The sequence below is a fragment of the Nesoenas mayeri genome (genome assembly GCF_963082525.1).
Source record: "Nesoenas mayeri genome assembly, chromosome: 1".
Classification (NCBI taxonomy): Eukaryota; Metazoa; Chordata; class Aves; order Columbiformes; family Columbidae; genus Nesoenas; species Nesoenas mayeri.
This window is the reverse complement of record NC_137541.1, coordinates 2,922,248-2,948,912: the sequence shown is the minus strand read 5'-3', so window position 1 is coordinate 2,948,912 and position 26,665 is coordinate 2,922,248. Positions and strand designations below refer to the sequence as shown.

Below are 26,665 nucleotides of genomic sequence, written 5' to 3'. Positions count from 1 at the left end.
CTACCTCCCTCTACTTGCACTCATCAGCTGTAGATAAGACCCAAGCTTGGATGTCAAGAGGATGGACCAGACTCTGTTCAGTGGTGCCCAGCAACAGGATGAGGGGCAACGGGCACAGACTGAAGCTCAGGAGGGTCCATCTGAACATGAGGAGAAACCTCTTTCCTTTGAGGTGCCAGAGCCTGGCCCAGGCTGCCCAGAGAGGTTGTGGAGTCTCCTTCTCTGAGACATTCAAACCCGCCTGGACACCTTCCTGTGTGATCTGCTCTGGTGACCCTGCGTTAGCAGGTGGGTTGGACTGGATGATCTCCAGAGGTCCCTTCAACCCCAACCATCCTGTGGTTCTGTGATTCTTGTCATTACAACAGGTAGTTGTGCCAGCACCACTGTGCAAAGCACTGGATAAACTCAGAACATGTTTGCTACTTGCCTTGAAGAGTTTGCAGCCTCCATTGGTAACGCAAGGGGCATGTCTGGACTTTTTGAAAGTACAGTTAACCACAGTGCTTCTATTGTTGCTCTACCTCATCCCTGACATTTTGGGTCGAACTCTTGCTATAGCTGGTGGAGTCTATACCAAAATAGCAACTGAACTCAGCACATTCTGCATGGCTTTCATCTCATGAAAATATGAGTTTCCACTCAATATTTCTAGCTGCCAACAGTGATTTTTGTATTTGGAATCAAGCTTGAAGACCTAAAGTAGTAGTTATGTTTTTTATTACTTCCAGTGCAGAGAAGAGTTATGGACCAGGGCCCTCTCATACCAAACCTTAAGCACTGCGTAAAATGTGTCAAACTGGTCATAACTAAGAAACTGTTGAACCTCTGAGGCATTTATTGTTTGGGTAGCTACTCTGAAAATTTAATATTTTAGTTTGAAGCTTATATCATGTTTAAAAACATTCTGCTTTTGGACCTTCACCTTCTAAAGAACTCATCCAAGCCATCATATTTTACTAGATAATGTGATTTTAGAGGGGCGGAACTGTTGAAGGAAGGGAATATGAGACAGGAGCAAACATTCATTTCACTTGGGTGTACCTTCTTGTCACCGTGATGGCCCTCAAGCACGTCCATCTGTCTGTGTGACGGAACCTCTTGAATGGAATGAGTTCTGCTCAACAAAAGGTTACAGACTGGCTTGCGGTGAGAAGAACCACATAATTCGCTTTGTTCTTTCAGCAAAGAAATGGAGGAAAAACTCATCAATCCAAGCCAGTTATGGGCTGGTACAGACACTACAGCAAAAGAGAAATCCAGTCCCAAATCAGCAAATAGATAATTCAGGCAAAAGTAAGCAAGGTGGAGAAACAAATGCGTGAGGCAATGTAGATTCTTGCTTGAGAGCACGTAAGGAATCAGCACCAAGGAAGGAAGAGTCCTGCACTTGAGGTGACGTGGGATGGAGCCCAGTAAGAAGGGGATGGCTGGACCATCAGCTCCACTGAACTCGGGTTACTCTGCATTAGGAGGGAGCTTTTGCCAAATTTCATCAGGTTTAAGTGAAGATAAATTTGCCATTTCATCAGTTTTGACTTCTGTTGCAGGATCTAAGCAAGCAAACACACAGCAAGGCGAAACACCCTTTGAACCCACTGGGAAAATTCGCATCAACTTTTGACCGCAGAGCCAGGGAGCTGAATGTGAATGTAATCAGATCCTTTTAGGCCTGGCTTCCAAAGCAGGGAGGAAAACTGGGCGACTGGCAGAAATCTGCCGGGTTTGAACAGGGCAGCCAGGAGCTGGGAGAAGGTAAAGCGTAGAAATGTGGGTATTTGCTGTTTCCTGCATTATTAGGTGCATCAATCCGACACAGTAACTTGGAATGCGGAGAGACAGCGTATTCAGATTTAGCAAAGCCCATTACATTTACAAAAACTCAGGAGAGATGTCCCAGCAAGACGGTGATGTAATAACTACAAGAAAATGTATTTTCAAAAAGGATAGGCCCTTAGCTAAACTGTATGCACCAGGGGATGTCTCCACAGAAAGCCTCAGTTATTACTTTCTTAAAATCCTCATTACATTTCCAGCTCTATAAAAACTGAGTAATTACTGTCTTCAATTACCTCTTGGCGCCAACTCGATTAATGTCCTTTACACCAATTGCTTTTTGAAAAGATGATCTGGGTCAACTCTGTAAGTGGTCTTTTCAATGTCTTTTTAGCTTGACTCGTGTTTTCAGAGAAGGGCCATCACTTTATTGTTCAGAGGAGGTGTAATGGGTGGACTGTAGGGAGCCAGAGTTTCACAGAATCACAGAATGTCAGGGGTTGGAAGGGCCCTGGAAAGCTCATCCAGTGCAATCCCCCCATGGAGCAGGAACACCCAGATGAGGTTACACAGGAAGGTGTCCAGGCGGGTTGGAATGTCTGCACAGAAGGAGACTCCACAACCCCCTGGGCAGCCTGGGCCAGGCTCTGACACCCTCACGGGGAAGAAGTTTCTTCTCAAATTTAAGTGGAACCTCTTGCATTCCTGTTTGTACCCACTGCCCCTTGTCCTATCATTGGTTGTCACTGAGAAGTGCCTGGCTCCATTCTCCTGACACTCACCCTTTAGATATCTGTAACCATGAATGAGGTGACCCCTCAGTGTCCTCTTGTGCAGCTCCAGAGCCCCAGCTCCCTCAGCCTTTCCTCACACGGGAGATGCTCCACTCCCTTCAGCATCTTTGTTGCCCTGCGCTGGACTCTCTGCAGCAGTTCCCTGTCCTGCTGGAACTGAGGGGCCACAGCTGGACACAAGATTCCAGATGTGGTCTCCCCAGGGCAGAGCAGAGGGGCAGGAGAACCTCTCTGACCTACTGACCACCGCTTTCTAACCCACCCCAGGTACCATTGGCTTCCTGGCCACAAGGGCCCAGTGCTGGCTCATGGTCACCCTGCTGTCCCCAGGACCCCCAGGTCCCTTTCCCCTACACTGCTCCCAAATAACAGGGTCCAAAATTTAGGTGATTCCAGTGGATCAGTCATTTGAGGTGTTTTTTTCTCTCTCTGCAAACGCCCTCGCTTTAAACCTTTGGGATCTAAGCTAGAGAGATGGCACTAAGTGGGAGGATCAATGGTTGTCTATAGTGGCTTTAATAATTAAAGCTATTGAGCCATTTTGTCTTGGATCAACAAACAGGGCTAACAGGTCACTCGTGCTGGCCTTGTAAATTGATTATTTTTCTACAGACAATATTAGGGTCAGGGGGCTTGACTGACCTGCTCTCCCAGGTCTTGGTATAAACAACCGTTGATTGGGACCATCTGGCCACGATTTGGCTCAGAACATTCATTATTCTCAGCAGGAAAATGCTTTTATCTTCTAGCAGAAGTGAGTGGTGTGATGCCGCTGAGGTTTTGTCCCCTTTGAGCAGGACTCAGCACCGTGGAACGGCAGGGAGGGGATTGTCCCACTCTGCTCTGCGCTGGGGCGGCCTCACCTGGAGCATTCACTGTGTGCAGGGCTGGGACACAGGAGAAAAGGGAGATGAAGATACTTGAGAGTGTCCAGAAGAGGCTACAAAGTTCATGAAGGTTTTGGAGGGGAAGTCGTATGAGGAGCAGCTGAAATCACTGGGTTTGTTCAGCTTGGAGAAGAGGAGACTGAGGGCAGAGCTCATGGGGCTGCAGCTTCATCACAAGGGGAGCAGGAGGGCAGGGCTGAGCTCTTCTCTTTGGTGACCAGTGACAGAGCCCAGGGAATGGCAGATGATGTGCCAGGGAGGGTCAGTTGGACATGAGGAAAAGGTTCTTTACCCAGAGGTGCTGGACACTGAACAGGCTCCCCAGGGAGGTGTCACGGCCCCAACCTGACAGTGTTCAAGAGGAGACTGGACAACGTCCTCAGACACACGGTGTGAACTGTGGGGTGTCCTGTGCAGAGACAGGAGTTGGACTCGATTATTCCTTCCAACTCAGGACATTCTATGATTCTATGATCATTTTAGGATTTGCGTGCTGTGCTGGGCAAATGCTCTAGGAAACTTTATCAGCCGCTCATCTGCTTCAGCATCCAATACTGACCCAGTGAGGCAAACACAGGAATATCTTCAACTGTCAGGGCATGATCTGGAAGGGGATGCAGGGAAGGAGGGAGTGGACCATGGACACCTGACCAATGTTGGGGATGCTCCTAAATGACTTGACCTATCCTAGGAAATCTCACGCTGCAACTTGGCCTCCTGACCCCAAAGCCCCTTCCCTGGCCCTGTTGGCATTTGGCCAGTCACTGGGAGGAAGCCTGAGCCAATCTTCCAAAACACCACAGGATTAGGTGACCTGCAGGTCTGCTGGCTCCTTCCCTCAGCACATCAGGGAGTGATCCATGGACCACTTCCAGAATCCAGGTTGAGTCTTTCTCTCACTTCACAATTTTCCTTCTTCCTTGTAAAATCAGCCAAGCAATTCTCTAACCTTCCTGATCCAGGATTTTTTGGGGGCCCATCTCTTTTCCAAAGGTTTCCACACTTCTGGCTGCTCGCTGCAGCTCCAGGGCATCACCTTGGCTAATCCATCCTCCATCATGCAGCCACGCAGATGCCTTCAGGCTAAGGACCCCACTGGTTTTTGCAAGCTGATTTTCGGAGTCACCTGAGTCAAGATCTTCAGAGAAACCAATCCACCAGGCTCTTGCTTTAATTTAAAGAGCCAATCACTGCTAGCACTGATTGAAAGGATACTATGCTAAAGACTCCAGCATTTCTGCTGTCTCAGGCAGGGTTTGCAACTGGCACTGAGCATCACATTGTGGGTGCTGCCATATTCTATTCCCTCCAGATAGATGTTTAAAGGTCTTACAGGCACAGCTACGTGATCTACAGTTGCTTTCTGACTGTGGCAGACATTTTTCCATTTATCTGGAGTTTGGTGTCCAGTTCTGGGCTCCCCAGTTTAAGAAGGACAAGGAATTACTGGAGGGAGTCCAGTGGTGGGGCACAAAGATGCTGAGGGGTCTGAAGCATCTTTGTGATGAGGAGACACTGAGAGAGCTGGGGCTGTTGAGCTGGAGAAGAGAAGCTGAGAGGGGATCTCATCAATGGTTAGAAATATCTCCAGGGTGGGTGTCAGAGGATGGACCAGACTCTGTTCAGTGGTGCCCAACGCCAGGATGAGGGGCAACGGGCACAGACTCAAGCACAGGAGGGTCCATCTGAACATGAGGAGAAACTTCTTTCCTTTGAGGTGCCAGAGCCTGGCCCAGGCTGCCCAGAGAGGTTGTGGAGTCTCCTTCTCTGAGACATTCAAACCCGTCTGGACACCTTCCTGTGTGATCTGCTCTGGTGACCCTGCGTTAGCAGGTGGGTTGGACTGGATGATCTCCAGAGGTCCCTTCAACCCCAACCATCCTATGATTCTGTGATTACACTACAAGCCTCGGAGACATAGTCCAAAAACCCGTCTCCTCCTCCCACCTGTTTCCATGTGGCAGGGGAAGTTCAGCCTAAAAAGAGTTCTGCAGTCCCTGAGGATTAAGGTTAGTTTATAATGCCAAATCCAGATATGAGTTGCCAAAGGTCTTATTTGTCTAAAGGATTTTCAAGCACAGACAATCCGAAATTCACTCCTTGCAGCACAATAACACAATCCCCAGCAGAATATTACTCCGTGGTTGGGTTTCATACTATAATCTCACCTGTCTGTATTTTGATAGTCGGGTCTTGGTGTTTAACTCAACGCTCTCTTGTGCTCTGGCAATGTTCTCATTCCTTTGCTAGACCCCCAGCGCCACTTTTCTAATCAAGCCTTCCTGTGTCCCTTGATCTCAGCCTGAATTTTCTCTCTTTTCCTTTGATACCTGCTTGAGTTTGGAACACCAGAATTTTACATGCCAGATTTTGATTTTTTTGTTAATGTTTTGCTCATTTTGACACAGGGCCCTGGTGAAAGCATATGCTACTGTCTTTCTGCTGTCCCAGTTAACACAGGTCTTCACTACCAGAGATGTCAATCTGGAATATTGCACTACAGAGAAATAATGTATATTTAAAAAAATATATAGGAAATTTAAATATTAGTGAGCTAATGCAATTCAAAGAACTTCAGCTCAGGACTGAAAAATAACATCTTTCCCCTCTCCTGAGCGCTTGTAGACTTCAATGTGGGTTGGATGTTCCCCAGGAGGGAAGGGGTTTGAATGGTCACTTCTTCCTTTGACAGGGGCTCACACACTGAGCAGACAACACTTAAATCCATCTAGGTGTGCATTGGATGGGGAAAAGGTAACTTAACATCATATTTTTTAAAGTGAGAGACAGAAAGTGACTTCATTCTGGGTGAGAACAAGGGCGGTGAGGAGCTCTGCTGGGGTGAAGATGCTTCTGAGTTGCGAAATGAGAACTTTATGCATCAAGGGATAGTTATTGTTGAAAATGTAGGCACTTAGAGAGGCTGCAGGGATTTTCATAGAATTATAGAATAGTTTGGGTTGGGAGGGACCTTCAAAGGTCATCTAGCCCAACTCCCCTGCCATGAGCAGGGACATCTTCACCCAGATCAGGTTGTTGCTTCTTTTGAAGAAGAGAAGTTTGCTCCAATCTGCAAGGTCCATCATTGTCACACAGGGACATCTATGGAGGAGAGAGCTGGATCCAAATTATCGGGGGTTTCAGGTGTGTGTCAGTGTCCCTGCTCCATTCACCGTGCTGCCTCCAGACCTTGTTCTGTGTTTGCTGCTCATTCTCAGCTCAGGGAGACCCGAGCATTGGGGAGCAGCATGAAAACACAGGGAAAGAGTGAAGCCAAACAAAAGAAATAAACCTCTGGATTTCGTTTTCATTCACATTGATTAATATTTCAAGCTGTGGTGGGTATAAAATACTCATAGGTATTCTGGCCCCTTCTGACCTCCACTGAAGTCAGAAATACACTGAGAAAAATATCGACCCCCATCACATCCCAGTGACTTCTGGACCCACTGAACTAAAACCACTTCAGATAAATGGATTCTTTACTGAAAAGGCAGCAGCACTTTTCCAAAGGTTCCAAAATTTACTGAGCTTGTAATGACTGCAGCCGGTTGCTGAGATTGTGATTGGGTGGTCAAGATGCTCGTAACCCAAGGCTACACACTTATTACTTTTTCCGTTGGAAAAATTAGAGTGTGTGTTATATCTTCTCTGGTTCCTGTTTACCTTGGTGAGAAAAGCATGCAACAATGGCTCTTCACTGTTCTGGGCTTTTTGACTCTTATAATCTGCCCAAATCCATGGTCTATGGCTGGTTTGTTGAAAGCCCCGTGTGCCCATGGGCCGGTCTGCTCTCTGGAACGGTGTCCCATGGTGACCCATGGGGGCATCTCGCTGCTAATAAAGGAGAATTGCAGAAGAGCACAAGTCTAGAATGAATATTTGCTCTCATCATCACAAGACATGCAGGTTCTGGATATGTAGACAAAGCTCAGAGAGATTCATAGCCAAATTTTGTCAAGTCGCATGCATTGGTCATGAGACATAAAGAGTTTGCCTCCTGCATCCCGCTCCTCCAAAGCCAGGTTTATATTTCATGCGCTTGCAGCACAGCTCCCTATTTTGTGTGAATATCTGGGACACCAGAAAAGGTTGTTGCATGCTAAAGGCCCTATAATGGGTTAAGAATTCATTTAACCTGCGATGTTCTTCACGATCACTCAGCCTCAGATTATGTCATTGCATGAAGGAGTTGCAGCCACCGGAGCAGAAGAAGGTTGAGAGGTCTGGAGATCTTCTGACATAGTGAGGTCAAATGGCTGGAGATTTGGGCAAGACATATTAAAACAGGACACAATTTCAGTAGGAAGAACAAACATCTGTTGGAGGAGGTTATGATGGTCTTGCAGTGGTTTTGCAGAACTCACTGCATGAAGTCCCCTGGTCTAAGTTATACAAAGTCATCACGGTGTCCACCTCTCACCTTAAGAGCAATAAAACCAATATAAATTCCACAACTTACATTTCAACCTTCACTGAGGTGTATTTTACTATCCTGCTTAATTTTGCTACATAAATCTCCACTGTACCACGGTTAAAATGTGGCCTCTGCCCTGGTGAGTTTATCATTTAAATAGATGAGACACACGAGTTTAAGAAGGAAAAGGATATAACACAGAAACCAGCACCACAATGACTTGTAAATTTACATTGTGTCATTATAGTTTTTAAAATATTGATGGTTTTTAGTGGAAGGGATTAGTGAAATGTAGAGATTTAAGAAGAGAGGATGTAATGGAAAGGCAGGAGATGCACTGGGGCAGAATGGGGAATGGAGGGCAGTAGGGAAGGGATGATGAAAGACACAAAAAGAAGGGGTTGAATGGTCTTCAGCACCTGAATGCTTATTTTCAGCACTTTTTGTGACAGACACATATTAGTTTGTGACAGATACCTATTAGTTGTGCTGACCTAATTTTTCACCAGATCCCTGGAGCTGGGTACTTCTTGAAATGTTTATTCTTCTCCAAACCCACAAAGACTATGGGGAAAAAAAAGATATATATACATTGTTAAAAACCAACACTAGTTGCACCGATGCCACCTTTAAAGTAGATGTGAAAAGACCTTTCAGTTAACTTTATTGCATTATGTTTCATTTTATGGATGTATAGCAGATTACACTTCATTTTCTTGCTGGGTATTATTGCCTTACCAGATTTTAAATGGGAATTGCGAAACCTTTGCGACATTGTTTGGAAATTACTTTGTTACACCACCGCCTCTAGGATCTTTTTGGATGCGCTGGCAGTTACAATTCCTGCAGTATCATAAAGCAGATCTCCAAGAGATTCATCCTCCTTGTGTTTCAAAAGCCACCTGCACCCCATTTTCATAAGGTCATTATGATGGTCGGGCTCTATGGTGCTCACGTCTCTTAATCCAGTGTCAGGTCTTCTGGTGACGGCACCATTGCTGGTGAATCAGTACAAAATAAAGTGGATTTAAGTCTGTTCCTCTAGATTTGGTGCTTCAGTTTGCTCTTTATAACGATGATTTCGAAGCTGCCATGCCTGTAGCTCTGAGTGTCCTCACTCTTCAACTGCCCACAAACACATCATGACACCAAATATTTGGGACTAACCGTCACTGCCATCTCACAGATTAGTTACTATTAAATGGCTTCCAAACTGACCTTTGAAACTGCTTGATGGGTACATCCAGAGATTTGAGATTTGTCCAGCCCAAGAGTCAGGCCAGTGAACACTTCATAGAACCACAGAATCATTTTGGTTGGAATAGACCCTCAGGATCATCGAGTCCAACCATAACCCATCTCTGGCACTAAACCATGTCCCTGAGAACCTCATATGAATGCCTTTTCAGGGCTCATATTGCACAGAAAACTGGGATAATTCAAATCAAAGGCAACAAGGAGCAAACATGGCCAAAAAACATGGCTAAAAATCATGGCAGTGACGCCTGACAGATACAGAGGCACTGGTATCACACACATCCAAAATTGCTGCTCTGGTATTGTAGTATTACACTGCAGAAAGCCTGTGGGGTTTTTTATTAAAGAAACTCCCACAAAGAAATGCTTTTCTGCACCGATGTTTTGTCCCAGTGAATATGCAGGACAAGAAGGTGCTGGGCAGACAGTGAGGAGGCTCAGATTTCTAATATAGAACCATAGAATAGTTTGGGTTGAAGAGACCTTCAAAACTCCCCCAGTTCCCCCTCAGGGGCATCTTCACCAGCTCAGGTTGCTCAGAGCCCCGTCCAGCCTGGCCTGGGATGTCTCCAGGGATGGTTCATCCACCATCTCTTTGGCCAACGTGGGCCATGGCTTCACCACACTCATGGTAACAATTTCTTCCTCATGTCTGGCCTGAACCTCCCTCCTTTAGCTTGAAACCATCACCCCTTGTCCTATCACAACAGGCCTTGCTCAAAAGTCTGTCCCCATCTTTCTTATTGGCCCCTTTTAAGTCCAGAAAGGCCACAATAAGGTCTCCCTGGAGCTTCGCTTCTCCAGCTGAACACCCCAACTCTCTCAGCCTTTACCACGCAGGAGGACATTTGGGAAAACCCTTCCAGAGGCACTGCTGGCTCCCTGTGATGTCCTTCAGATGTGTTGAACCATAGACTGGGTGTAGATCATCCCGTTTTTTTCTCCTTCTTGGCATCAAAACTTTGTAAGGTAGGGGGGTTTGTTGTTGCGTGCTTGATTTTAGTATCACTGGGTCACAGTTTCTCCTGTAAAATGGGGGTTATGATGTTTGCCAGTGATACATTTACTTTGTCAGAAGTGCTATAGAAGTACAACAACTGTCATATTCTCCTTCTCTTCTATCACTTCATAGTAAATTAAATTTGAGGCCAAAAGGACTGTTCGGCTGCTGAAACTTATGCCCCATTTTCTGCAAGGGAAGCCTTGAAATTGGATGTCTGATGTCTCATTTTGGAAGGATTGATACCACTGCTGCTTTTCTTGATAATACAAGAGTGCATTGCTGCTACTGTGAGTTTGACTTACTTCAGTTCAAGTTTCTGTTGTTTCTCTTGCCTGAAGCTGCTAGTTACACAAACCAGAAAATATCCAAAGCTGTATTCAGTAGGAGGAAATATTTCTGCGAGCATTGGAATTTATGAAGTCTGTTCTCCAATGGGTTTGTATGTCATGCTTGGCTGTCTCCAGTTTAATAAGGTGGAGCTCTGATCTAAGGGTTTTTCCTGGGGTTGAGGCATTCATTACCTCTCCCTCCCATGGGAATTAGCTGGAAGAAACCAGCTAAGTGGTTTCACCACTTCAACGGGAATCTGGGACTTTGTTTTCTATCCAGCCACCGCTTTACCCCAAACTGTCGGAATTTACTGGCTCAGATATCACCCAAGGCAAGTGTTGATGCCCAACAAACCCACAAGTCATGACACGGAGACCGATGGTCAGCTTGACACAGAGAACTTAATGGAGCTAGGTTAAAATGAAAACCTTGTGGGCAGGATCTAAGAATTCCTTACAAAAGGTCTGGGGGAAAAAAAGTAGCATAATTAATCACAAGAGAGTCAAGATGTGAGCGTTGGGGTTTTATGTCTGTTACCCACCTCAGGTTTTCCATGGTTCCAAATGAAGATCAGGCGTAAAGATTTTCATTTCAACGTGCAGCCTGCAGCCGTTCACCTGAGTAAGATGAGGAGGGACAGGCTGAGGATTTGGAAGGTACCTGAGGACAACTGGATACCGGACATCAAATGGGAGGTTCGTCTTAGCCAGAAGATGGAACACACCACTTGTAAGTCATGTTTAGGCTTCCTAAGCCCAAGGTTTGATGCATCCACAATACCTGATAATGATGAAAAATGTAATATTCCTCCTATAGTTATTATTACTACCAGAAAGCTCTTAATCTGAACAAAGCCCTCATGCAAAAATATAGACGTGTTGCTGAGGGTGTGTTGAAGCTCCTGGAAGGTGAATGAAGATGCACGCGACTCCGTGACAGCATTAAGGTTAACGGCGTTAGAAAGCTGCTCTGCCACTTGGCAATTCACTCTTTCCCAGGCCATGAGATCAATTAACAAAACATGTCATGATAAAAGATTATTCCGTGGGATAAATTATTGGGTTTCTCTCTTTTTTCTGACGTGTCTTTCTGGCCAGGTCACCAATTGCACGAACAAACTGGTTCAGTCTCACCTCTCCGTAGCGTTAGGGATTGCACAATTGTAAAAACAGCATTCCCTTAGTGAAGTTAAGTAAAATAAAGGGGGAAAATAAACGACAGTAATGTTTTGGGTGTTTTTTTTAATGATTTGCAGAAGGAGAAGAGCTCATCTTCTTTCACTGTATTTTACCTGCTTGTAAAGACAAACCCCTCACACTTGGGCTCTGATTTCCTTCAGGGATTGCATTACCACAGGCTCTGTGGCTTTGACATTGGAAATGCCGCAGTACTTTTCCACTTAGCTTCATCTCAGTTACTATTTTTTCCTGCAGCAGCGGGACACGGTGCAACCTGGGAAATGTCAGGAGGCAAAAAAAAACCACAATAAGAAGGCATTTGAATCATATCTCTGCCTTGATTCCCAGCATTAAGCCAGACAACGTCTTCTCCTGCCCTGTGAGCTGCTTCCTTCTTATTTACAAGCTCAGACAGAAAGAACTGATGGCAGCTACGTGCTTGGAAGAGATCCCCATTGTTATTGTGTAGAAAATCCAAAAAAACAACCTAAGACACCTTTAGCTCAGACTTCTATGGTGGTTAATAGGAATAAGGAGGTTATCCAGACGAGTGACCAACCAAAGGGCCAAACCCTGATGTTTCAGCACACTTTTATTCTGTTCTTATTCAGGCAGATTGGTAAAGCCTGATAAAGCTTCATAAGAAAATCGTAATTAAGTCTTTTACAAGATATGGCGGCCTGGGATCTGATTCTTTGACCGTGGACCAATTTCAGTGTAATGCAGCCGATGTCAGGGTGCCAAGCTCTGCAAGAAGAGGTGATATATTATATTAAACGGACTGATAGATGCCAACTGAATTATGCTCGCTTTATACAAGCAGAATTGCTCCTACAATCGTAGATGGAAACTCTGGCCTTCACTCTGCTCCCATTTACACTGACGCAAGTCAAAGGTAATTTCATTATAACTAATATAAACGCATCACAGACAAGGCAATTACACCTGTAAGATATCGGTGTGAGCCGAACCCTTTCCTCTGACATTTCCACTAATGTTTGAAATGAAATAACGAAGGAAAAGGTGGTATTTTTTCAAATGTTAAACCTGGGGACGAGAGACTGGTGTGTACAACGGCAGCAAGCGTTAGTAACTCTTAGATTACATTAGATTTAGGAATTCCCAAGTAACACTTATAAAAGAACTGCTTTGCCTGTGCCTATTTAGGGTGGTTTTTTGGCACAGTGGCCTCGCATCGAGCTCTTTCATTTTCTTTCTGTTTGAAGGGAAGATGGGGAGGTCCTTTCTGGTTTGGGGAAATCCTTTATAGAGCCCCTCTGAGATTTACAGACACATTGTGATGGTGGTTAACTCATCATGGTTAAAATTTTTGGGTCAGTTTGAGCTTTATTTGGTTTCAATACTCATGGGTCCATTCATTCTACTAGATATACCTCATAGTACTAAAATACTGTTGTGAAAGAACTATGAAAAGTATGTTTCTGTCCCCTGGTTTCCAATCCATCGGTTTGCAGATCAAGATCCTTTCATGCAAGGCGTGTAAGGAGAAAATGCCGTTTTCATAACAGTTCATCCTCATTGTATCATATATTATTAATGAAGAAAGACCTCAGAGTTCATGTGCTGCATCAGCCAGAAATATGTAGATTTTTTTTTCTCTTTTGTTTAAAAAATAAGAGAAATTCACAACCTGTAGCTCTGCTTGTGTCGAGAGTGAAGGGAAAGGGCTTGGAAAGGAAACAAGGTGGTGGTTTAGCAATTAGAGCCCGGGATTGAAAGTCAGCAAGGTTACAGTTCTGAGGGAGATTTGCTGTTGTTTGTCCTGATGAGGTTCCTCCTAAATGAGATGATTATTGTAGCTGTCAGGAATGAAAAGGTAGGACACATTGATTTCATCCCCGCCGCAATCTCCAGGACGTGCCGGTACAGGGCAGTCAATATGAATTGCCAATTAAAAGAAACAAACCACGAAACCAAACAATATTGGCAAGTCGGCAGTTTGAGAAAAAACTCCCTCCAGCCAGTGCATAAAACTCCTGCCATTCTAATCACCATCCTCGAGCACAAGCATTAGCAAACCTGCCCAGAAAATCAACGAAGATGAGCTTTTTTTTCTTGGCGTAGCTGAATAGCAAATTGTGGAGCTGAGAGCTCGTCTGCGCAGGGGAAATGAAGCAGAACAGCTATACAGGAACACACTCCTAGCGCACACCCTGTCTGGGGATCAAAATCACTTTACTTCGGAGTAATTATTCTGTGCTGAAAACACATTGGTTATTCAGGAAGAAAGTATCTTTTATTTCCAAATTAAAGTGCTTGTGCTCTTATTCTGCCATTCTGCTAATGATAATAGATACAGCCGTTGATTATAATATTCTTCCACAATAGCTACTGTGGAAATCTTCCCCTTGTAAATAAGCCCTAGGAATATCATGTTTCCAATTACTTTATATTTCAAATATGGCTCATATAAATGGATACTGTTGACTTACCTACACATTTCAGCAATTTTCATGCAATTAAAATTGTTAATGTGAAGCTTTGGGCTGAAGAAACAACTCCAGAATAGCAGCCAGGAGTAGTGTCTTTAACACGACAGAGTGAGTATAATTTAAAGAACACCCAGCAGCTATTATCACCTTACCGTAGCGCACTTGGTAAAGAATTCCTGTCTCTGCGATAACAACCCTGGGTCTGGTGTGGTGCTTCTAACACAAACTATCCAAGGACTTGTCCCCAGAGGTGTCATTATCCCTCATCTGCAAATGGGGAAAGTGAGGCTGCGGCTGGGAGATGAATTATTTGACGTGGCCCAGCAAGATGGTGAAAAATAACCTTTGATTTTCAAACCCTGAACACAGCAGCGTACACAGAATCACAGGATGGTTGGTGTTGGAAGGGACCTCTGGAGATCAGCCAGTCCAACCCACCTGCTAACGCAGGGTCACCAGAGCAGATCACACAGAAAGGTGTCCAGGCGAGTTTGAACGTCTCCAGAGAAGGAGACTCCACAACCTCTCTGGGCAGCCTGGGCCAGGCTCTGCCACCTCAAAGGAAAGAAGTTTCTCCTCGTATTCAGATGGACCCTCCTGTGCTTCAGTCTGTGCCCGTTGCCCCTCATCCTGTCGTTGGGCACCACTGAACAGAGTCTGGTCCATCCTCTGACACCCACTCTGAGATATTTATAACCATTGATGAGATCCCCTCTCAGGTTCTCTTCTCCAGCTCAACAGCCCCAGCTCTCTCAGTGTCTCCTCATCACAAAGATGCTCCAGACCCCTCATCATCTTTGTGTCCCACCACTGGACTCCCTCCAGTAACTCCTTGTCCTTCTTACACTGTGGAGCCCAGAACTGGACACCAAACTCCAGATGTGGCCTCCCCAGGGCAGAGCAGAGGGGGAGGAACAACCTCCCTGACCTGCTGCTCACACTTTTCCTAACGCACTCCAGGTACCATTGGCCTCTTGGCCACAAGGGCACATTGGTGACTCATGGTCAACTCCTTTCCTTTTCTAAAGTGGACGATTCTGTGGCAAGAGATGGAGCCCATCGATGGTAAAGCAGGAACTCTGGGCAAGCCTGTTGGCCTGCAGCAAGCACCGGGTGTTGAAGATCTGCCATTTCCAGCCACTTTGTGAACGGACTTTGTCACCTCCAGCTGTTGAAAAACCACAATTCAAACGCAAAATGCCAACCAGCTCACGTTTCACTTTCGCTTCAAAAATCTGGGCTGTTTCAGCTTGAGCCACCTCACTGCCTTTCCAGAGAAACTCGGGAAAGACTATTTCTAAAAAACACCACAACTGAAAGACATTAAATTGAGTGATGCTTTAGCAACCCTTTGTACTTGTAACCAGAATCCACTCGAGGCTGCGGTGCACAGTTAATATGTAGAAATAACTATGTGTAGGACACGTTATTATCAGTAGCTAGTGCATTTTGTTCATTTTACGCTCTATAAACCTCTAAACCCTCCATTGTTTAGTCCGGGGGAGGCCCCGCAGCACCTCAGCCCCTGTGACTGCCTTTGGCCCCTCATGTTCTCCGCCATTTTCTGCATTTTCCAGAGCAAATGGTGACTTCTGGGCACGGCTCTCTTTGCAGATGTGTCTTGTTCGGTGGGTAATTTTTTAATCTGTTAACAGACTTTGAGCGGCTTTCTAAGCGGAGATGTATCCCCGACGTTCCTGTCACCTCCAGCCCACGCCATAAAAACTACAAGTCCCAGAAGGCTTCGTGGCGCCGCCGCACCGCAGCATGACACCCTAAGCCCCGCCCCTCTCGCCTTTTATTGGCTCACAGACGCGCATACACCCACCTCCTCTCTTTTAATTGGCTGCGCGGCGGCAGCGCGGCTGGTTGTCTGTGTTGGAGGAGGGTGCAAGATGGCGGCGGGCGAGGCGGCGGGGCGATACCGGAGCAGTATGAGCAAGAGCAAGGACCCGTCGGGGCTGCTCATCTCTGTGATCAGGTAGGGGCGGCCCCGCTCCGCAGCCTCGTGTTCCCCCGCGCAGGGCTGCCCCTGGGGTGAACCAGGGGTGTGTGAGGGCCCCGGCTGGGCTTCTAGGGCTCGGAGGCCTCAGTGCTGAGGAGGCCTTGTCCTGAGGTGTGTTCTTGTCCTGAGGGGTGTCCTGAGGTGTGTTAATTGTCCTGAGGGGTGTTCTGCTGTCCTCCTGCCCAGCTCACTGCCTTCTGCTCCCATGACTGGGAGTATTGTGTTCAGTTCTGGGCCCCTCAGCTCAGGAAAGAGATTGAAGTGCTGGAGCGGGTCCAGAGAAGAGCAACAAGGCTGGGGAAGGGACTTGAACACAAGCCCTATGGGGAGAGGCTGAGGGAGCTGGGCTTGTTTAGTCTGGAGAAGAGGAGGCTTAGAGGTGAGCTCAGCACTCTCTAGAACTACCTGAAGGGCAGTTCTAGCCAGGGGGGGAGTGGGCTCTTCTCCCAGGCATCAGCAATAGGACAAGGGGCCATGGGCTTCAACTCTGCCAGGGGAAATGGAGGCTGGAGATTAGAAAGCAATTCTGTGCAGAGAGAGTGGTCAGGCATTGGAATGGCTGCCCAGGGAGGTGCTGGACTCACTATCCCTGGAGGTTTTTAAAGTGAGGTTGGACATGGCATTTAGTGCCATGATCTAGTAAACAGACTAGAGTTGGACCAAGGGTTGGACTCGATGATCTCTGAGGGCTTTTCCAGCCCAGTCGATTCTGTGATTCTGTGACTGGAGTTCGGTGTCCAGTTCTGGGCTCCCCAATTTAAGAAGGACAAGGAATTACTGGAGGGAGCGCAGTGTCAGGACACAAAGATGCTGAGGGATCTGGAGCATCTTTGTGATGAGGAGACACTGAGAGAGCTGGGGCTGTTGAGCTGGAGAAGAGAACCTGAGAGGGGATCTCATCAATGGTTATAAATATCTCCAGGGTGGGTGTCAGAGGATGGACCAGACTCTGTTCAGTGGTGCCCAACAACAGGATGAGGGGCAACGGGCACAGACTGAAGCACAGGAGGGTCCATCTGAACATGAGGAGAAACTTCTTTCCTTTGAGGTGCCAGAGCCTGGCCCAGGCTGCCCAGAGAGGTTGTGGAGTCTCCTTCTCTGAGACATTCAAACCCACCTGGACACCTTCCTGTGTGATCTGCTCTGGTGACCCTGTGTTAGCAGGTGGGTTGGGCTGGGTGTTCTCCAGAGGTCCCTTGTAACCCTGACCATCCTGTGGTTCTGTGACTTCACAGTGTCCTGCGTCAGAGGAGTCAGCCCTGCAGTTTGTGTCTCACAGGGAGGACCCATCACCTTATTTCTATAGAATCTGTAGTTGACCCCCATCCACAAACACACAGCAGCACTGAGTAAAAATACACCTGACTGGGAAAGCTGTAGGACAAGTGAATGAAGTGTGCAAACCCCAATGTGTTTTGGTATGTGATAGTGGGAAAAGTGCTACTTCTGAGTCTAACACTTGTGTGGGATGAAAAAGAAGCAGTTGTGTTGAGTCGTGTTTAAACTACTGATTTTTGTCCACCCTTATTCCTGCACTCTCAGCTTTTCTGCTAGAGGATTTTCTGTGAAATATTTGGCACCAAGCAAGGGCCTGAATTTATTTCACTGGTTTCCACCTGTGCCTTTTGCAACTGCTTGTATGTATCTTCTGAGCTGCTTCTAACCAGTGGGTTAGCAGCTGATTTCCAGCTCTGAATCTTTTAAATGTCGACTTTATGTGCACTCTTTAAAGTGGTTTGGGCAGCAAACAGTCATAACAATATGATATTGTGAGTTATAATGAACTTTCCAACTTAGATTCCTACTCCAATGCTCTTGCTAGAAAGTGTAACTGTTCTACTACATTGGAGAAATTATTTTGGCAGTAGTTCTGTATCTAGGACATGTTATGATTTTAAAACTCTCTGTGAATGAAAATGCTTAAGACAAAATTGGGTTATTTCTCATTATTTTGAAAACCGGTCTTTCAGATCTTACAAAACTTGAGTTGGGTGATGACTCTGAGAAAAGCAGTTGGTGTGTTATGTGTTTTGCTGACTTTAGTTTGTATATTCAACGTATTGAAAGAGAAAGGGGTGAGAAGCTAATGCCCAAATATGTGGCTGTGAAGATGGGTGGTGTTACTGCCAATTTTATATGTAGGCCTACACATGCTTATGGATGCAATTGTTCATGAGTTTGCATGGATTGTTTGCGTAACAAATGTCTAAGTAGTTGTGAAAACCTAAAAAAAGAGTCAGTCTCACCTGGATCTTGATTTTTTACTGGGCGCTTACACTTTATATTTGGCTAAAAGAGAAATAGTGTGGGTTTCAAGTGTGTTGTGCTTAATGTTTCTTTATCAGCCTCAAGTTTGAGTAAGTTGGAGAGGGAAATGTGGTAAGTTGCAGCTAGACAACATTAATTTACAGAATATACAGTGATTTGTAGGCAGTGGAAGAATTAATATATATGCATTGATTGCTGCAGCATTTCCTGTAGTTATCTTATTTTTTTGTTTGCTTCCTATAATTTCAAAGAGTATTTTAAGGCTCTCCTTTTTTATCTTTATTATAATAAATATGGACTTATTTCATTTATAATGTAAAAGGAGAGTGAGTGGATGTTGCTGTGTTCTCTAGATAAGATATCATGTTTGTCTAATAATCTTTGGCTTACAGGCAGTGATACTTTGACTAGTTTAGGTCCAGTGTTTACACAGAACATTGAGATTATTGACTTCATGAAATTAAAATTACTCAACAGAACAGTCTAGTAACTAAACCTCCAGAATTTAATTACAGCTTGGTTTGGATGGCAGGATTCTTTGCAGAGCTTCAAGTGTCATGTTGAGCCAGACCATGGAAAACCTGAAAGTAGAATTGATTGCGAAGGAAGGAAAGTGTTGTGTTAATCATATTCATGTTTCTTAGGGTTAACCAAGTACAAAAAGCCAATGGCATGGAAAGGAATGTAAATCACTTTCTTCATGTTGTTTTTGTATAGGAGCTCGAGAGAGGATGAACTTGCAAAGCAACAGGTGAAACTTTTCACCTTCTGTATGCTCATAAGGTTGCAAACAAATTTAGACCTCGGTGAATTAAATGTATGTTTCTCACAAGTTTGCTTAGCTTCAGAAATATATTACACATGTTAACAGTAGGCTATTGGTTTGAAATGTAGCGACGTTTTGTTTTCTTGATAGCCTTATTTCCAAACCAATTACGTGCAGAGTCTTCTGCCAGTCCTTGGGGTTTTACACTTGCATTTCCCTGTTTATTTAGATTGCTCTTTATTTCTCTCTTGTTGTGTGAAAGGCCCATAAAAGGAGACAGCATATGAAAAGTGGCTAAACTTTGACAGCTTTGAGGAGCTTTTTCAAGCTTTGTGGTATTTTACTTGGTTATAGCGAAGGTGATTATGTGTCTTTCAAGAAGAAACATGGTTTAGGTCAGCGGAATCTGCTTTGTGCAACTGCCTATAAAATGTTTTGCAATGTGAGGCTGAAAGGCCTCTTCTAAATATAAATTATTTTATTAATGAAGGGGTAATTTTTCATATTTACTCCATCTCAGTAGCTCTCTGTTGCAAGAGACTGAATAGTTTAATTTGCTCTGATATAGTTTTATGGATTCATGTATTTATTTCACTAGAATTCCCAGAAAGTGTCTCTCTTTCAGGGACAGTATTTGGGGCCAGATCCTACCAAGTTTATCATATTATAGTAGCACTATTTTATATGAACTGGGGCTCTAGTCTAATATCTGGTTGCTGCTGATTCAGGAACGTTAACCATAAATATTTAGGTTTCATCCATGTTGTTCATCACAATCTCTGTATAATTTGGAATTTTTGATTTGTCCTTCGTCTGCATATCTAGGGCGTTCATTTTCAGCTGATCTGAATGTAGAAAACTCTGGGATGAAGGAAGACCTGACAGGAAAGATCCTCCCACTCTTGATTTCTTTACTGTCCCTATGAAGTGTCCATTTTTCCTGTTGTGTTGGGAAACACATTTGTTCTCTGGGACGTGTTTCCTGCAGGAAGATTCATGTACTGACTGAATTCACCTTGTTTTTCCAGCTGTTGCCAAAAATAGAGAATAAAGGCAACCTCAAATATGGGCTAATTTGGAAGAAGTGATTTCCTGAGCAGAAGGGGCCGTGTTGCTTGGTAGAGGAGAAACTGAAAATGATATCACAGTGTTTGACCTTAAGGAGGATCTGGTGGATGATGATAACCCTGCTAAGGTTGGCTGGGTTAATGGTTGGACTCGGTGGTCCTGAGGGTCTTTTCCAACCAAAATGATTGTGTGGTTCTATGATAACAACACGTCTTTTATAATTCCAGAGTCCTTGGGAAGTTTAATGAATATTTGCGAAGTCTGCTATTAAAATCCGCACCTTTGTTGTGCCTCAGGAGGGCCCTTCTTCTCCTTGTGCCTTTAGGGGATATGAGTGTATCTCCAAATTTGCCCTTGTCATCACATTGCTGAAAAGCAATGACCATTATTTGCTATGAGAAGACATAACTCCTGGGATTGTGACTTCAGAGTAGGATATTGGATATGAGTGATTTCTGGCTCCAGATCCACGTGGTGAAGATATTTTGTGTCACTGCTGCCCCGTATCCCCGACTTCAGTGAACTGGCTGTGTCCACATGGCCAACCACCCACCTTGGGTCTCCTGTTGGGATCCTGGTGGCATCTCATTTGTTCCAAACCCTCCACATATCTGTGAACAGCACTTCACGTAATTTACTGTGGCAAAACCCATCTTGCAGCCTGCAGATAGGATGTTTTACAGTGTTCTGCTGCAGTTGTGTTTCTTGCTCAGTGTTACAAGAGTCAAAGGGCACCAGCCCTCCTGGGATATAAAAAACCCCAGTATTTGGTGGATGGTACCTGGTGGCTTGTCTGTCCAGTCTGTAGGGACACTGTCAGGAGTGACGGATGCGCAGAGCTGCCCCGGGACAGGGCTGATATGTTCAGAAAGAGCCAGGAGCTGCTGAAGGAGCTGAGGTATGAGGTACCAGAATCATGCTCTGAGCAGTGCTGTGGGTTACACTGAGCTCTTGGGCACAGTTTCCCTTTTGTTTTTCCTGAAGAAGGAATAGAAGGTTTGGAAGGTAGGTATATTCATAATATGGATATGAGGCAGCGTGTGGCTAAGAGGCCACCAGCATCCTGGCTGGTGCCAGCACTGGTGTGGCCAGCAGGCCCAGGGCAGTGACCGTCCCTGTGCTGGGACCTGGGGAGGACAGACCTTGAACCCTGGGGTCAATTTTGGGCCCCTCACACCAAGAAAGGCCTTGAGGTGCTGGAGCGAGTGGAGAGAAGGGAACGGAGCTGGTGAGGGGCTGGAGCACAAGTGTGATGGAGCGGCTGAGGGACCTGGGGGTTCAGCTGGAGAACAGGAGCTGAGGGGAGACCTGATCTCTGAACTGCCTGAAAGGAGCTTGGAGCCAGGGGGGTCGGGCTCTGCTCCCCAGGAACAAGCGCCAGGAGCAGAGGAAACGGCCTCAAGTTGCGCCAGGGGAGGTTGAGGTTGGATGTGGGGAACAATTTCTTCCCCAAAGGGCTATGGGGCATTGGAACAGGCTGCCCAGGGCAGTGCTGGAGTCACCAGCCCTGGAGGGCTGGACAGATGGACATGAGGGTTTCAGGGACATGGAGCAGTGCCAGGGCTGGGTTAATGACTGGACTTGATTATCTTGAAGGTCTTTTCCAACCAAAATGATTTTATGTTTCTATGATAAAAATATGTATTTTACGAGTTAAGAGTCCTTGGGAAGTTTAATCAAAGTTAGCAGTTTCTGATATTAAAATTGCCACTTTTGTTGCCAGTCGGGGGGGCCCTTCTTCTCCCTTTGCCTTTAGGGGATGTTAAAGTATCTCCAAATTTGTCCTTGTCATCACAATGCTGAGGAGCAATGACCATTATTTGCTATGAGAAGACATAACTCCTGGGATTATGACTTCCCAAGTAGGATATTGGATATCGCGGCTTTACACCTTCTGTCCCGATGTTTCTGCTGGATGATCATAAGCACTGTACTCACACTCACACCTCAGCAAACACACTTAAAAAGGTGTTAATTCCTTCAAGTGTGAGAAAGGTCCTTCAAGTTCCTTAAATAAAAGGTACTTTTTAAGGTCAAAATGTCACTGGAGACCAGGACCTTTTATTGTAGAAATCTAATGCTGACCACATGGGTTTCAGCAGTGTCATTTTAAAAAATAATGCAGAGAATGATGGAAATTCTGCTCATTTGCTGGAGGACAACTTGAGGAACGTTTTTTATCTTTTGGAGGACTAGCATGTGCATGTATATTGATTTTTCTTAACCTTTTGTTTTGTTGGGAGCTGGTTGAAGCAGCGTTTGTTCTCTGAAACAAGCCACCTGGCATTTAGCAAATGCTATTTTTTTTTGAGACCTTGTCAGATTTTTAATTGGTGAATGTGTCTGCCTTTTATTTACTGTTAGACTTTTTTCTTTCCAATTAAAGGGTGCTATTTTTTTAAAAACTGGCCTTTAATAGCTGCTTTAATTGGGAGAAAACAAACTTTAGCAGTGATTCCATAAGACCTTATTGAAATCTTTGTGCTCAGCTTTCACACAGCCAAACACACAAGATAGATGTCAAGGAGAACTAAAAGTGAGGCAAAATATAGCGCATTTCCTACTTTTTTTGTCTTCAGAAGTCGAAATCACAGGCAAAACCCTGTGACCATATTTTATTTTTCACAAGTAGGGTTCTTTTTAATGCTTTTTGACCATTATTTTCATGATGTTGATAGTGAACTTTGTTAAATGGATTCTTTCTAATGACCTGGCATTTGGTCTCTTTCTGTCTGCAGCAATAGAACTGATATCCCAGCTTGTGATTTAAAGTGAGAAAGACAGATGTGTAGCTTTTGCTCTCACTGTTACATTTGGGAAATAGCTGCTACAAGAAATAAAACAGAGTTATTCTGATCTGTATGTACTGTAATGGTCTCTTAAAACCACTTTTATTGCTAATAGTGTTTTGCCATATTACAGAGCTAGCAGTTCCTCTACAAGACAAGTAGCTCTGAAATTAATCAAGAATAAATCGTGTATGTTAGAATATGGTTTTAAACTATAAATTTTCCCAAAATGATCTTGAGGAGCTTGTATAAAATGTAGATACATTGGCAATTTGTTGGGGTTGTAGCTTGATAAGATACTTGATTACATGGAATAGCAACAATAGGTGAGGGTGGAAGTGGGAATATACAACCATATGCGAAAGGATAGTAGATGTGGCTGTGCCTTGTGAAAAGCTCAAGGGATGTGCTTTTTCAGCTCTTATTTTAGCTTTAGACAATGCACTGTGCCTACACTTGTAAAACTAGGAATCGGAAATTATCGGTTTTGTCAATTATTGCAAGTTTTGTAGTTTCAACTCTTTCAAAGCCATTTCCTCTAACAGCTCTTGGTTCCAGTGCAGTATTGAAATGTTCAGGTCAATAATGGTATTTCCAGAGCCTCTTGCTGATTGATGCAGGGCTGTTCTGGGGCTGGTACTGAGGATGGGTTCACAGCACAGTGTGGCCACGGGCTCTGGAAATTCTCTTCGGCGTTTAATTATCCAGGTGGCAGATCTGAGTAGCGTCGTCTAACCTCTGCTCTTGCAGATTGGAAGATACTTATTCTTCTCTTGCAGATTCTAAAATACTGTTCTTTAGGACTTAGATTTTCTCCTGGGAGTGTAGTAATTCATGTTATAGCTGTGTTGGCTTTTAAGATTTAAAGTTAATTACAAAAAAAAAGGGAGAGTTGTACCTGTGTTCTCCTGTACATGGAAACAGTCCTGGACGGGTTCTCTTAAACCATTGCAATCTGGTGTTTGCTCCAGAAATTAGCTGATCCCTGGCTATCCCTTCATCGTTTGTATTGGTGTGGTGAAATCTGATTAAAGATGAGTTAATTTGGTAAAATGATGATATTTTAGGTGGCCATAGGCTGCTCTGCCACTTCACTGCAGTGATCCTGCAAGATGCTAAGATCATCACCTTCTGTGGAAAATGCTCTAACCAACTGTGCAATGGCATGAAAGATTAATGGAATGTAAGTAGAGGAGGCAAGTGTCTTATATTGCTCTGTTTGCTTTGCATGTTTAACAGCATTTTGAAGAGACTCTGTTCTGCTATTTCTTGTAGTGAAGGAGTGAGTTACTTCTTTGCTTGCACGATGGAGATGGAGTTGTCTGGAGGCTGCGTGTGTCATATTCCCCTTGATGAGGATGGACTGTGCTTCCCTTAGTTTTGTTTTTAGGGAGAAGATCCTTTATAATTCTCTAGTCAGTTTACAGCAATATCCCATTTCCTAAACCTGTTGACTTATACAGTGTGATTTTTGACTCCATTCTTTCCAGCGCCTCTGTCTCCATGAAGGGATTAGTTTGTCTCCTGAACATTTTGATTAATTTCCTCAAATCCTGAATTTTATAGTAACTACTAGGCTGTGAAAAAAATAAGACATTCAACATTTTACTACTGAGTTATTAATAAATTGTTAAATACATTTTGGTTCTTTTTTCATCTCATTGCTGGCTTTGTTTCCTAAGGAACCAGCTTTTTCTAGTGGCTTCAATGAGACTCTGCAGAGGTTTCAAAACCTGTGTTATCAGATTCTATGCTTTGAGGTTCAATAGTGCTGGAAGCTGTAGATCACCCCACTTGGGACTTGGCTTTAAGACAACACTTTTCAATTAGAAAATTCAAATAAGTCCATTTAGTTTAATGTGCTCTGGAAGTTTGTAGATTAGTGTAGACAGTGGCTGAAATACAGGTTTTCTCATCCCAGGTGCTTCACAAAACCTTTTCATGGTGTTTTGCTGCAATGTGGCTGTGTGGACCGTCACACAGGCTGGTACAGCAGTTGGGAGGAAAAAAAAGCTCCCGAAATGCTCTACAAAGGCTCTTTTCTCATATAGCTTTTTTTCATACCCATAGAAGTAAGGAGAAAACCCCTGGATTTTGTTTCCTCACTGATGTGTTTTATTCTGATGAACTTAGAGGGTTGAATGCTGCTAAGGTGTATCCAGTGAACATTTTCAAAATGCATCTTTGATCTTGGGTGTTGCTTTATTTTCACTCCAAGGCCCAGTTGTTGAAATGATCAGGATGGCACCCACTGTGCAGTGTTGTGTTTCCATCCCCAGCTTTTAGGGGAGGAAGAGGTGGTAACAATTCAGTGCGGTTTATCACAGTTTTGCTGCTGGAAGAGCACCTGGTTGCATCTTCTATCCATCTGTGTAGTCAACACTTGATCCTCCCCACAACTTGCACTTCAAACTCCTGCAATTCTGATAATTTACAGCTTCTCGGTGTCTGAGTAACTGGTTATGGTGGATTCTACTGGGCAGCTCAGATGTGGACATGTTGGCTCATCTCTATCTTGTTTCCTTCCCATTGCATCCTGATCTCTTACCTCTTAGTCACCTCTTGATGTTCCTTTATTGGTGAAATAAATAACTTATGCTTTTTCTATGGATAAACAACTTTTAATCCAATTCCTTGTATTCCATAAAAATGTGTTCATTAGAGCATAAGCAAAACAGCGCTGGGTGCGCGGGGGATTCACTCCGCCCAACACGCACACCTTTAACAATAAGTACTGTGCTTAAATACAGTATGGTATTACATATTCATAATGACCCCAGAAATGCCTATACATATTCATGACTTTCCCCCCTTTTTATTAAAATGAGTCTCAGATAACCATTTCCATATTCCCCTCCTTGACCCTCCCCTGTTGCGCCTGCGCAGTGTCACTTGGTGATTTTGAGGAAGGTTCTTTGGGGGTCTTTGGATGAAGCTCCTTCAGCTTCGTCACAGTGGACTTTTTACCTTTGGCTCATCAGGAGGAACTGGCTGGAATCCAAGCTACCAAACTGACTGGAACCAGACTGTCGCCCCCTTTTTGCTGTAAATCTTGGCTATCTTGTCTCCTCAAGGTTGCAGCTGGTGCTGTAAAACTTATCTCGGCGTTTAATGAAGTCCTGTTTTTTTTAGCATGATTAGTTACATACAGCTCTAAACTAGATTTTAATAATGTGGTTTAAAATGTTAGCTTGTTAGTAGGCCCTTATTATATAGTTGCTTAACCCTTAAAATGTTAGTTCCCTCTATCAATATAACTTCCTAAACAAGTTTCATAACTTTTTACATAGAACTTAGCCACCTTTCCCTTTTCCAAGTTCAGAGTCCGTGCCTCATTTGGTTATACCTGTAAACATTAAACATCTCAGCACGAATCACAACTGCATTTTTCACATTGGCTTTTCTGCCACAAAGAGCTGCCGCTGTCAGTGTGTCCGAGCGGTGGCTCTCGATGAGGTGGCTGCCGGGTTACCTTGGGGTTACTGCGCTATCCATGTCTAAAAATGATCACAAGGGTTCAAACTGCAATGAGAAAGCAAATATTATAATTGGCGTGTGGCCACAGTCATCAGCAAGAGGTGCCTTGTGCAAAAGAACTACATTCTAATGGGTTTCTTTTCACTTGGGGTTATTTTATTGTGTTTACATGCTGAAGTCTCTTTGGCACGTCGTGG

General features: G+C 44.4%; 1 protein-coding gene across 1 annotated transcript in view; it reads left to right on the top strand.

The window, feature by feature from the left end:
- Nucleotides 1–15,985: 15,985 nt before the first annotated feature.
- The window catches only part of EXOC4 (exocyst complex component 4), a gene marked incomplete at its 3' end in the record, with an annotated part of 427,875 nt that continues 417,195 nt past the window's right edge, over nucleotides 15,986–26,665 (top strand). The window contains exon 1 of the mRNA XM_080363326.1: nucleotides 15,986–16,076. Within this exon, the coding sequence (XP_080219452.1) occupies nucleotides 15,991–16,076 (86 nt within the window). The 5' untranslated portion in view covers nucleotides 15,986–15,990. The remainder of the gene's footprint in view (nucleotides 16,077–26,665) is intronic.